Here is a 12,042-nt window from a genome sequence, read left to right on the forward strand (position 1 = left end):
GAGCAGGAGGGCCGGTTCCAGGCCTGGTTCTGTCTTCCACTTGCCACAACACTTCCCCTCTCCATGCCTGAGCACTCTCCTCCGCCTTGAGACCACCCCCCAGAGAAACACACCCACAAGAACATGCTCGGTAATGTCCTTCTGGCACCAATACCTTCCTCTCTGTGCCCAGTTCTATGCAAAGCACAATGAAATGAGCATTCTAGGTTAAGCATAAGTCCCATTACACACGATTTCCTTTTCATTACTTTCATTTCTGCAGTCACTAATTTCAAGTTGGCGAGGCTTCAAAAAAGACTATATAATGTGCGTGCGGGGGTGGGTGTTGTTGGGGAAAGGATGGGGAAGGACCTTTTGAAGGCTACTTCAAAAGTAAGATGAGACTAAAACAGAAAGTAGCTAGGATGCACCCAGCGCTCCCTGCTGAGAAATACACAAGGGCTTGAGGCAGATGAACTGCAGAAATCCTGAGTGCTGCTTTGCCTGCCACCCACTGTTTCACAGGCTGCAGAGACACGCCACAGGCGACACTGGGCAGAGTAAGCCTGGTGATCGCACCGATAGACGGTCACAATGATGACTGTGCACAGCTTCCGTAACTCAACCTGAAACCAGGCAAACCCCATTTCAGGTTTCATTACCAGTCCCACACTTACTGCCAAGGCTCACAAGCCTTCTGGGGGACTTAAGGCCAAGTTTCACTAACTTGGATGCTATTACCAGGCAAAGTTAAAGTGGAATTAATCTGCCTCCTACACACGCTCTAGGTTTATCAGTTTGTTTCAGATAGAGCCTGCAAATTCCACATATAAGTTGTCCACAATTCAGGAGGCAAAGATAGATTTCCAAGTACAATCAACCAGTATTCCATCTGAGGGCCATTGAAACCCGAGCCTGTGTTTTTCACCCGCACTGGTAGACAACATTCCTAGTTAGAAGCATTCAGTTCCATCTGGTCATTTCATTCCTGGTCAGATAATACCAGACGTATCTATGTAACATACAAGCCACTGTCAAATAGCACTGAGCCATCTCCCCGAGACAGCTGTTTCACACAAGGGCTTCATTGTCTGACAAAAGCTTGTATCATTTTACTTCAAGTGCTGCAGGAACAAGCATTCTGTCAGCTGCCATGGTTTGGAGGAAAACTCAGTCACTGCAGCAAAAAACCCCTCATTATTTTGTTATCGAGCCAAAAACCTACTATCAACTGTCAGGCATGAGGGTTTAAAACAAAAACTAACGTCCTTGCTCTGCTTTTATTTTATCAGGGAAAATAATAGCTCCACACACCTGAAGAATTTATACTTTTCAAAAGATAGCTTGAGGTTCCTAGGTGACTACAAGGGCTTGTTTTCATTCTGCCTGGCGTGGCGCACATTTATCCAGTTTCAGGTAAACTGGGAAAGTGTTTTCTAGCCTGGGAATGCCAAAAGCCAAATGCCCAGGAGGCAGCTGTCAGGGAGAGGATAATGGCATCATAAAGTAATGGATAATTGAATAATTATGTAAAGTTGGATGGCGCCTTTTTCATCATCTTTCTAGTAGAGAAAGATGATTGCAACCACTCAAGCCCAAATCTGTACTTCAAATCTGCACTGAACAAGTGGGCTCTATTCCTAATACCTCCTCTTGCTCCTCCTTTTCTGCCATGGGCATCCTACATAGTTGGCCCTTGAACAGTGCAGAGGTTGGCGGCACCAACTCCTCATAGTTGAAAATCAGCAAATACCTTTTGACTCTCTCAAAACTTAAGTAGCCCCTTGGTATCTGTGGGGAGTTGGTTTCAGGACCCAGCATATACCTAAATCCACGAATGTTCAAGTCCCTTAATATCAAATGGCTTAGATCCAGGCACACAGTCAGCCCTTTGTGTCCACAGACTCCCAACTGTAGGTCGAAAACAGTACAGGTGTTCATTGAAAAGAAAAATCCTCATACAAGCAGACTCATGCAGTTCAAAGCTGTGTTGTTCAAGGGTCAACTGCACTTTGAATTCAAGAAGACATTTAACAAAATACCTTACATTCTTATAGGCATAATGAATAACTATGAACATGACGCTAGCGTACTTGTTCTACCAACCTTCAGCTACTGCAGATATTTTATTTACAAATGGGGGATTTTATTTTTACTGTGGTAAAATATACACAAGAGCTACCATTTTAACAATTTTTAAGTGTACAATTCAGAGAGACATCAGGTGCATTCACCAAACATTTTAAAAGATTATAAAATTGGGACAATTATGGTGGCTCATAAACTAAATTAAATACGTTTAGAATTTTCCTTTCTCTCCCTCTATCCTCATCTTCTCATGAAGACTTTGAAGGCTAGCTCTCATGGGAGAGACTTGTCAAGGAGCAATCTTTCTCATGTACCCTGAAGACAGGCCCTCCTTGCACAGGATCCAAAGAACACATAAGGTGGCCTGACCAAAGATAGACACAGCTGCCCTTGACCCATGTATATCAAAGCTACTTTTCTGGGTGTACACAGAATTTTTTGTTAAAGCCGGTCACTTTGAAATTGGCTATGCCTGTCAAACAGGATTGACCTCTCTTCTTTACCACCCTTCTTTTGAAAAAAAGAAAAGGCTAAATTAAGATTTAGTAAAACAAAAACCCTGTGCAAGTCCAGGCCCAGTTATAAGAACAGAATTTGGATGCCAAGAAGCCAGGGAGAGTTATGTAGAAAGAGCTTTAGAGGACAGCACCAAGCAACACATAAAGTACCATTATCTTGTCCCATGTTATTCATGTTGAATCTGTTCCATCAGACACTTCTGTATTCTGTGACCTTGGACAAGATACTGCCAGAGAGCTGTTTTGAAGGCAAATAAAACAACACCTGTCAAAGACTCTACCCCACTGCTTGGGGTATTGTGAGGACAAGACAAATATTCTTTTGCGTGCTTATATTCGCCCTTCTTATGGGAGACATTTGCTCGGGCTTTCTGGTCACACGTCACTTGGATTTGCCTCATTGAAATTGGCGATTCTCAGACCTGGGCATGTGAGTTTACCTCTGCACTGTTTAGGTCTCGAATGCTCGTAGATTGGAGCTGCTCTTTGTGCCTCGCAGAGCAGAACACATAGAGAAAGCCTTCGAGTGCTGGCAGGATAGAATCACATCCCCAAAGCTGGAAGGGCCAGTCTAGACCATCCAGCTGACAAACAGAGCAGTCCTTTCTGCTGCTTGTGCGGCAGGTGCTCCTCTCTCTCTGCCAAATCCTGGCTCTGATGAGAAGGGCTCACCACTCCACAAGGGTATGCCCCTTCCATCTTTTGGCAAAAGTAATTGCTAGTTACTTATTGAGAATCTTTTAGGTCCTTGGGAAGACATGTTTTGTTAGGTAAAATAATACTTTTTTAAAAAGTATTATTTATTTATTTATTTTTAGAGAGAGGGGAAGGGAAGGACAAAGAGAGGGAGAGAAACATCAATGTGTGGTTGCCTCTCACATGGCCCCCGCTGGGGACGTGGCCCACAACCTGGGCATGCGCCCTGACTGGGAATTGAACCAGTGACCCTTTGGTTCACAGCCCACGTTCAATCCACTGAGCTACACCAGCCAGGGCTAAAATACTTTTGTAAAACAAAATTTCCAAAGTATTTACTGATCTTCTGCTACGTGCTAGCAAATATGAAGAGGAATGAGACAAGAATAATTTCTATCCTCAGAGAGCTCATTTTTCAGTGGAAGAGAGAGATACACAGATTATCATAAAATTGTGTTGGAAATACCTGGTAGAGAAGCCTAAGGCAATTACGGACAGCACTAGGGAAACACTGAATTCAGCCTGAGGTGGGAGACACTCTACAAAGACTTCTAGAAAGTGAAGCCCAAGCTGAGACTTGAAGGAAGAGCCATATACTATAAAGCAGTTGGACTTGTATAAATAGATGTTGCTAATTTGGATCAGTTTTGTACATTTTTAAAAAGCATGTGTAAAGGGCATTTTTCTCTAAATTTTGTGTCAGCAGTTAGATCTAAAATTACAAAATTATTTTAAACAATAATACTTTGGACTTTTCACTACAGACCATTAGCTTTCAAACTGTATTCTAGGTGTCCTAGGATTTGGGGGAGGAAGATGGGCATGTTTTTAGGTGGCTTGTCTGCGGGTAGTGGAAGCTACACAGGCAGGACTCTAGGCCTCACCAGAAGTGCTTCACTGTTCCTCCTGTTATATTTCCATGTTGTGTATATTTTTTAAAAGATTGTATTTATTTGTTTTTAGAGAGAGGAAAAGGGAGGGAGAAGAGAGGGAAAGAAACATCAATGTGTGGTTGCCTCTCGTGCGCCCCCACTGGGGACCTGGCCAGCAACCCAGGCATGTGCCCTGACTGGGAATCAAACTGGTGACCCTTGGGTTTGTAGGCTAGCACTCAATCCACTGAGCCACACCAGCCAGGGCTGTTGAGTGTATTTTTTTCAAAAATTAGAAATAGGGGTTCTGATATTAAAATATATTTCAAATTACAAAGGCAGATAACTCCCCACAAAGAAGGTTTCATTACATGCTTATCATATAAGGCTAATTTACTCAGTTGGGTACTTTAAAGCAAAGCACCAAATATATTCCCAACCCTAGTTATCTTGGCTTGTTCTAACAACCATGACCTTAGCACCTCTCCCCCGAGCCCCTGCCCAGGCAGTAACTGCATAAAATAAAGGTAGATCTGAGAAAACTCATCACTATTCTGAAGAAAACACCCTCACGAGTATGGTTTATTAATGGTGGGACAGTGGCACCTTCAAGTAAAAAGACAGGTTCTGTTGAAAGCCAGCGAGGGATGTAGAATGGACCCCAAAGTAATGAATTCAACAGATTAAAATCTAAAAGTCTGTTCTGTTGAGCAGCACCCAAAGGCCATTGACCCTGAGACAATGATTTTTCCCTAGGAAAATCTAGTAAATGCTGGGTATGTCCACAAGGAGAAAAGACAGTAAGAAGCAACTGCTAAGACTTCCTCACTGAAACCCATCCCTGCCCACTGCTCCTGCTGGTGCCTCATTCAGCTGTTACAAGAGCAAAAAACTGAACCTGCTTGTGGATCCACACTCAAGTGAGCCTGCAGTGGCACCGACTTTTAGGGGCAAGTGTCAAGGAGATTTATTTTTCCACTGCTAAGTTGTTTGCACTCATAATATGAAAGAAGCAAAGGAATGTTACAGAAACCCATTTATAGGTTTTTCAACCTGCTCATAAAGCTAACAAATAAGCCAGTCAGCTGGTTGGTAGGGTCCAAGCAGAAGGAAGGAGCAGAAAGAAAAGATGTGAGCACAAAAGTGGACACAGTGAGAAAATCCCATGACCTGCTATTATTTCCCAGACTTGTTTTCATCAAAACCTTTTTCCTTTATAGAAAACTCACTGATCCTTGACATAATGAGCTTGACTTATTTAGTAAGTCTTTGTAACATGGTTTATAGTATAGTAGGCTTTGGGTCAAATTATTAAGAAATTATTAATACTTTTGTTAGGAATCAGAATGCATGATGGTTATGTAAAAAAAAAGTCCTTGTTGTGAGTGAGAAACCTAGTGAAGTGACATGATGCCTTAGACTTTCTTTAAAGAGACTTTGGCAAAAATAGCCATACGTGGGGGTATGTAAGAAAAGACCGGTCAGGTGTTAAACTTCAAGACAGGTACATGGAGGTTCATTGTACTAAATTTTCTACTTGTGTGCATGTTTTAAAATATTCTTTCTTTTTTTAAAGATTTTATTCATTTATCTTCAGAGGGGAAGGGAAGGAGAGAAGGAGAGGCCGGGAACTGGCCTGCAACCCAGGCATGTGCCCTGACTGGGAATCGAACTGAGATCATGTGGTTTGCAGGCCCGCGCTCAATCCACTGAGCCACACCTGCCAGGGCCATGTTTTAAAACTTTCACAGTAAAAAGTCAAATACGGATTTCAAATACAGGTCTAAAAAGCCACGCCAGCGCAGTACGTTTCCAGGCGGCTCCTACACAAAAACAAAGGCAGCCTACCACTCCACTTCTTTGATTCAAAAACGTCATTGGTTGGAAGACCCACCATTCATTGAACAATAGTGTTTTAGAAGAAAGTAAACACACAGCATTAGAATACACACTGAGTGTAAACTACATGGAATTTCAGAATTGTTGAAAATCTGCAAAATGTGCCTCAGAATTACGATAATCTGCTAATTTTTGTTTGTCAATTTTTAATAGGAGTTGTTGTTGCCGAAAGGCCAAGTTTAAAAATAATGATGTGCTAGGTCTCCATTATTTATTTATTCATCATATTTTATTTTATCATTTATTTTAAAGCATTAAATTGGAATTTGTGTTAATTTAGTGGCTGAAGATTTGCCTTCCCTAGAACATAAGGAAGAAACTGCATGCACAACAGGCTTAAGAATGTACATAAGCGTGGGCCTCCTACTGGCCTATAGATCACTAGCCTGTTTTAATACGGTATGTTAATGAAAGTAATAAAACTGTAAGATTATAAATGCCCAGTGCACATGTATCTGTGATCCTTGAAACTAGTTAAAATTACCGTTATTTTCCTGAGAATCAGCACCCCTTCAGGAACATCTTGGGGAAGAGGAATCATGTTAGGAACAAGAGGCCACCCCTAGGCTGAGCTTGGTATTTTTCAGAGGGAAAGATGCAGAGCTAGCGAAGGCGAAACCAGCGCTCCTCTTTACATTGTGCAGCGCAGGGCGTCTGTTTGCGTGCCGCTGGAATCAGCTAGCTCTCCCGCACGTCCTGGTTGCGGTAGCGTTAGACCGCAGGGCTAGACCAAGTGTCGAGGAAGAACCACGAAGTCTAGGGACAGAAGGTTAGCGCAGACCAGGGCTGCGTGTACAGATGTGCACAGCTGTGTTACTTACTGTCTTCAGGCAGGTTGTTTTCCCGCTCTTCCCTCTCCATCTGCTGGCACCACCCTTCCATGCGGTCTCGTTCTGCCTGGAGAAGCTTCAGAAACCAGTGGCCATCCCGGTGGCACACTGACCTTTGCACAGCCTCCATGGGGTCTTCAGTGATCGAGTCAATCCAGGGATCCGGAGGAGGCAGAATCGAAGGGTCAAAATCCGCATCGAAGTCATCGTCAGCTGCGCAGGCGTGGTAATGGTTTCCTGAGCCCTGAATGCTGACAGTGGAGGTGCTGGCGTCCCGGGAGAACTGTCTGGCGGTTGGGCCGGGGCATGAATTGTCCTCTATAGACTCCAGAGAGTTTTCCAGATTATCATGGAAGTCCAGGTCAGCCTGCACTGCTGTCGTCACACTGTTGGATCGGGTGAACCTGCGGAAGCTTGGAGGAATAGAGAAAGGAGATTTAGTTCAAGGATATTTCTTAAAGCAACACCACTTTCTACTTTTCTTTGTGAGTGTGACAATAGGGAGTCTCATCTTCTGAGCCTGCAGAGGGTAGGCCCTTATGCAAGCCTATCAATCGTCATAGCTATTAATAAAGAGCTATGCCCAATATTTGTTGAATATCAAAGCATATTTGGAGGAATTTTTAAAGTGGAGCAACGTATATAGCTATCAAAGCCAGCATAATGTCCAGTGTCCAACTTCCTCCCCAAATCTGGACAGCTTGAATCCTGCAATTCCGATAGGTGAGGGGTAAGAGAGCAACTCAATTACATATTATGATGAATCATTTGCCTAGAAGTGAGGGGAGGGGAACCACACCAACCTGGGCCAAAACTACAGGAAATCCTGCAAAATCACATTTTCCGTGGGCAGCTCTTACCAAGTTAGAGTTCCTGAAGAGCAAACCAAAAAATTGGTAGGTTCCTTTGAAAATTAAGACTCCTTTTCCTAGTAAGGATTCACCTTTCTCTTGATTATATGGGTCATTGTTGTTATTCGGTACAAAGCGTTTGGGGCAAAAATCAGCTCACAGTTCTAGAGTTCTCCTGTACCATCATCCCCTGTGCCTTCAATTTCCCTTCCTACAGTCCTCCTATCGAGGTGATAAAAGACAACTCTAAGAAACTCGGTCTGAGCATTCTATACAGACGTCCCTGCCATCAGCGTTTCCCAGACAAATGTCTCTGTACATGTCTGCTTGACTCCTACAATGAAGGTGAAGACGTATGGAAGATGGAAGCGATGAGGAAAGAACAGAGGAGTAGTGAAATACTTCTCATACATGGGGAAAGGGAAGGTGTGGGTGTGGCATAATTTAAAATACAGGAAAAAAAAGGCAGCCCTGGCTCTTGGAACTGGCAGGAAACAATCAATGTAAGCCCAGTGAAGGCAGCATCATGTGTCTGTTACTGCATTCTGTATTTCTTTTCTTTTTTCTTTACATGTTGCTTTTAAGATCAGAGTCAGTTTACTTTTATTTATTTTTATCTATTTTTAGAGAGAGGGGAAGGGAGGATGAAAGAAAGATAAATGCAGATGTGAGAAACATTGATCGGTTACCTTTTGCACACCCCCAACTAGGGACCTGGTCTGCAACCCAGGCGTGTGCCCTGATTGGGAACTAAACTGGAGACCTTTCAGTTCACAGGCCAGCACTCTATCCACTGAGCCACACCAGCTGGGGTACTTTTTTAAAAAAGGTAACTCCTTCATCTAATATTTTATTGTGAAAAAATATATATAAAATAAGATTTACTATTTTAACAATTTTTAAGTGTACAGCTCAGTAGCATACATACATTATTCACATTGCCATGCAACCCTTCCCATCATCTAGCTCTAAAACTTTTTCATCCTTCCTGATTGAAACTCTATACCCACGAAATAACTACAATCCATAGAATCCCCTACCCCCACCCAAGCTCTGGCAACCACCGTTCTTTCTGTCTCTGTGAATCTGACTACGTTAGGTCTCTCATATAAGTGGAATCATAAAGTATTTGTCCTTTTGTGACTGCCTTACTTCCTTTAGCATAATGTTTTCGAGGTTCATCTATGTTGTGGCATGCGTCAGAATTTCCTTTCTTTTAAAGGGTAGATAATAGTCCCCCCTTGTCTATGAGGATATGTTCCAAAATCCCTAATGGGTCCCTGAAACTGTGGATAGTATTAAAACCTGCATATACTATGTTTTTTCCTATAATATACTGTAATAAAAGTTATGTGGATTTAGTCTCTCTCAAAATATCTTATTGTGCTGTATTCACCTTTTCACTTAAAGAAAGGACTTTACAGTGTCTCTTTGGCATATCTGAATTGCCAGCAGCACTGATCTTGTACTTTGGGGCCAATAAGTATAAAAAGGGTTACTTGAACACAAACACTGAGATGCTGAGATGGTCAGTCTGATAAATTGAGTTCACTACTGACTAACAAGCAAAGAGTATGCACAGTGTAAATACAAAGGGATGATTCACTTCCCAGGAGAAATGGAGTGGCATGGAGCAAGATTTTATCACACTATTCAGATGGTTCACAATTAAAAACTTAAGAATTATAGACTTATGAACAAAATGGTGGTGTAGGTTAATGAGGTACTCACCTCCTCCCATGACCACGACAAAATTACAACTAAACTACCAAACAATCATCATTCAGAACTGCCTGAAATCTGGCTGAATGGAAGTCTTACAACTAGGGAATTAAAGAAGAAGCCACGTCGAGACTGGTAGGAAGAGCAGAGATGGAGAGCAGGCTGGTCCCACACCCATGTGTGGTGGATAAAAATTGAGAGGGATATCTTGGCTACCAAGGTTTTTCCTGAGGAGCAAAGAGTTCCAGCCCCACACTGGGTCCCCCATGCTAGGGTTTCAATGCCAGGAAGAGCCATAAATGCCATAAAAGCCAGTCCCTCATAAAAGCCAGTGGGGATTGAGGCTGAGGAAAATCGAGAGCAGTTCCACTTAAAAGACTCATGCATGAGCCTACTTGGACTCACTCCCTCTGAGCTCTGGGACTGGGGCAGCAGCTTGAAAGCACCAGGGACATATGAGGAGGAACTGAATTGTCTGGCATCAGGGCATGAGCTAGGGGAGCAGCTCTGTCCCAGACAGAAGTGCTGGCAGAGGTCATTGTTCCTTTCCTGAGGCATTTCCCCTACAGAGAGGACAGGCAGATGCCATAGTTGAGCCTCCATCAAGCTGGATCACAGTTTGCCCTGTCCTGGTGATTCTCTGAGACCCTGCCCTACCAAACTTTTGGGCCCACCAAAACTTTTTCCTGTGGCTTTTCCATATGAATGGCCTGTCTTGGCTCAGGCTTCAGACTTCCCTACAATCTCTCAAATAAGCAGCATTTGGTCTCAGCATGCCCTGTACTTCTTGGTAAGTAGACCCAGGCCCATCACCAGTTGTAGCCAGCCTTGGTTCATGGCTGGAACTCACCTGGACATCTCCAAGCCCATCGCAAGTAGCAGCCATCTGCAGATTGCCTTATAGCTCAAGCCAGGTGGCCCTGAGCCGAATGCAGCTGGAACTGACCTTGGTCTGCACCTGCCAGGAGGTGCCAGAGCCAGCACACCCAGTGGACAGCTTTAGACCATGTTGAAGCCTCACCAGCCAACCACCACCACAAACAAAACACCAAGGGGTGGACTCAGCAGGAGCCAGAGCCTTGCTGAAGTAAATCCTGCCCTGGAGGGAGGGCCCCTGCACAGCTGATCCACCACTGTGGTCAGAGGTCTGTGGTCATGGTCACAACCATTCTTTGCAGCTGATCGGTCTGGGGGTAAATTCCTCCAACTCACATGCCAACAACAATCAAGCCTCAACTACAGGAGAAGAGTGTACATAGCCCACACACAGCTTGGGTGATCGAGGAGTTTGTGCTGCTGAACCTTATGGAACACCTACTACATTAGGCCATTCTACCAAGACATGGAGTCAAAGTAGCTCTATCTAATACATAGAAATAAACACAGGGAGGCTGCCAAAACAAGGAGACAGAGAAACATGGCCCAAATGAAAGAACAGATGAAACCTCCAAAAAAAAAGAGCTAAACAAAATGGAGATAAGCAATCTATCAGATGTAGAGCTCAAATCACTGGTTATAAGGATGCTCAAGGAACTTTGTGAGGCCCTCAACAGTATAAAAAAGATCCAGTCAGAAATGAAGGATGCACTAATTGATATAAAGAACAATTTACATGGAAATTACGGTAGAGTGGATAAAGCCAAGTATCACATCAATGACTCGGAACATAAGAAAGCAAAAAACAACCAATCAGAATAACAAGAAGGAAAACGAATCTAAAAAAAAAAAACAAGGATAGTGAAAGCAGCCTCTGGGACAACTTCAAGCATACCAACATTTGCATGATGGGAGTGCCAGAAGAAGAGAGAGAGCAAGAAATTAAAAACCCATTTAAAAAATAATGACAGAAAACTTTCCTAACCTGGTAAAGGAAATAGACATACAAATCCAGGAAGTGGAGAGTCCCAAGACACAACATAATTAAAGTGTAAAAGTTTAAAGACAGAGAGAATCTTAAAAGCAGCAAGAAAATAGCAGTTAGTTAAGTACAAGGGAGCTTCCCTAAGACTGTTAGCTGATCACTTCTCAGCCTTTTGCTAAGATAAAGTGCAGTATCTATTGTTATCAGTTTAATATCCGATATGTCCTTTATCCAATGTCAATATATTAAGTGGATATCTGGGATTAGGATATGGAATAGGAGCACCCTCTGTCTACTCCATACATCAACCTGGTATTGCAGTATTTTCAGGAATGGCACACACACACAGACTGTTAGTTGAGTTTTGAACAGAAACTTTGTAGGCCAGAAGGGATTGGTAAAAAATTTCCAACCCTGGCTGGGTTGCTCAGTTAGTTAGAGCATTGTTCCAATGTGCCAAGGTTGTGGGTTCAATCTCAGGTCAGGGCACATACAAGAATCAACCAGTGAATGAATAAATAAGTGGAACAAGAAATTGATGTTTCTCTTTCTCCCTCTCTAACAACAACAAAAAATCAACCAATAAAAAATTTTAAAATATAAAGAAAAAAAGAAATATTCAAACTGATGAGAAGCAAGGACCTACAACCAAGATTACTCTATCCAGAAAAGCTATTGGTTAGAATTGAAGAACAGATAAAGAGCTCCCCAGACAAGAAAACGCTC

The 12,042-nt window shown here is 42.9% G+C and overlaps 1 protein-coding gene and 1 non-coding gene across 5 annotated transcripts in view; one reads left to right on the forward strand and one right to left on the reverse strand.

Annotated features, from left to right (window-relative positions):
* The window catches only part of DLGAP1 (DLG associated protein 1), a 317,237-nt gene that overhangs the window by 18,522 nt on the left and 286,673 nt on the right, over positions 1-12,042 (reverse strand). For all 4 annotated transcript variants that reach the window (XM_037050284.1, XM_037050283.1, XM_037050286.1 and 1 more), the window contains one exon: positions 6,874-7,295. In XM_037050284.1, the coding sequence (XP_036906179.1) occupies positions 6,874-7,295 (422 nt within the window). The remainder of the gene's footprint in view (positions 1-6,873; positions 7,296-12,042) is intronic.
* On the forward strand, positions 11,473-11,662 carry LOC118990017 (U2 spliceosomal RNA). The gene has a single exon (XR_005067151.1). It is a non-coding gene; the product is annotated as a U2 spliceosomal RNA (small nuclear RNA).

This window comes from Sturnira hondurensis, unplaced genomic scaffold (assembly GCF_014824575.4).
Source record: "Sturnira hondurensis isolate 20B ecotype Veracruz unplaced genomic scaffold, ASM1482457v3 Scaffold0006713, whole genome shotgun sequence".
Classification (NCBI taxonomy): Eukaryota; Metazoa; Chordata; class Mammalia; order Chiroptera; family Phyllostomidae; genus Sturnira; species Sturnira hondurensis.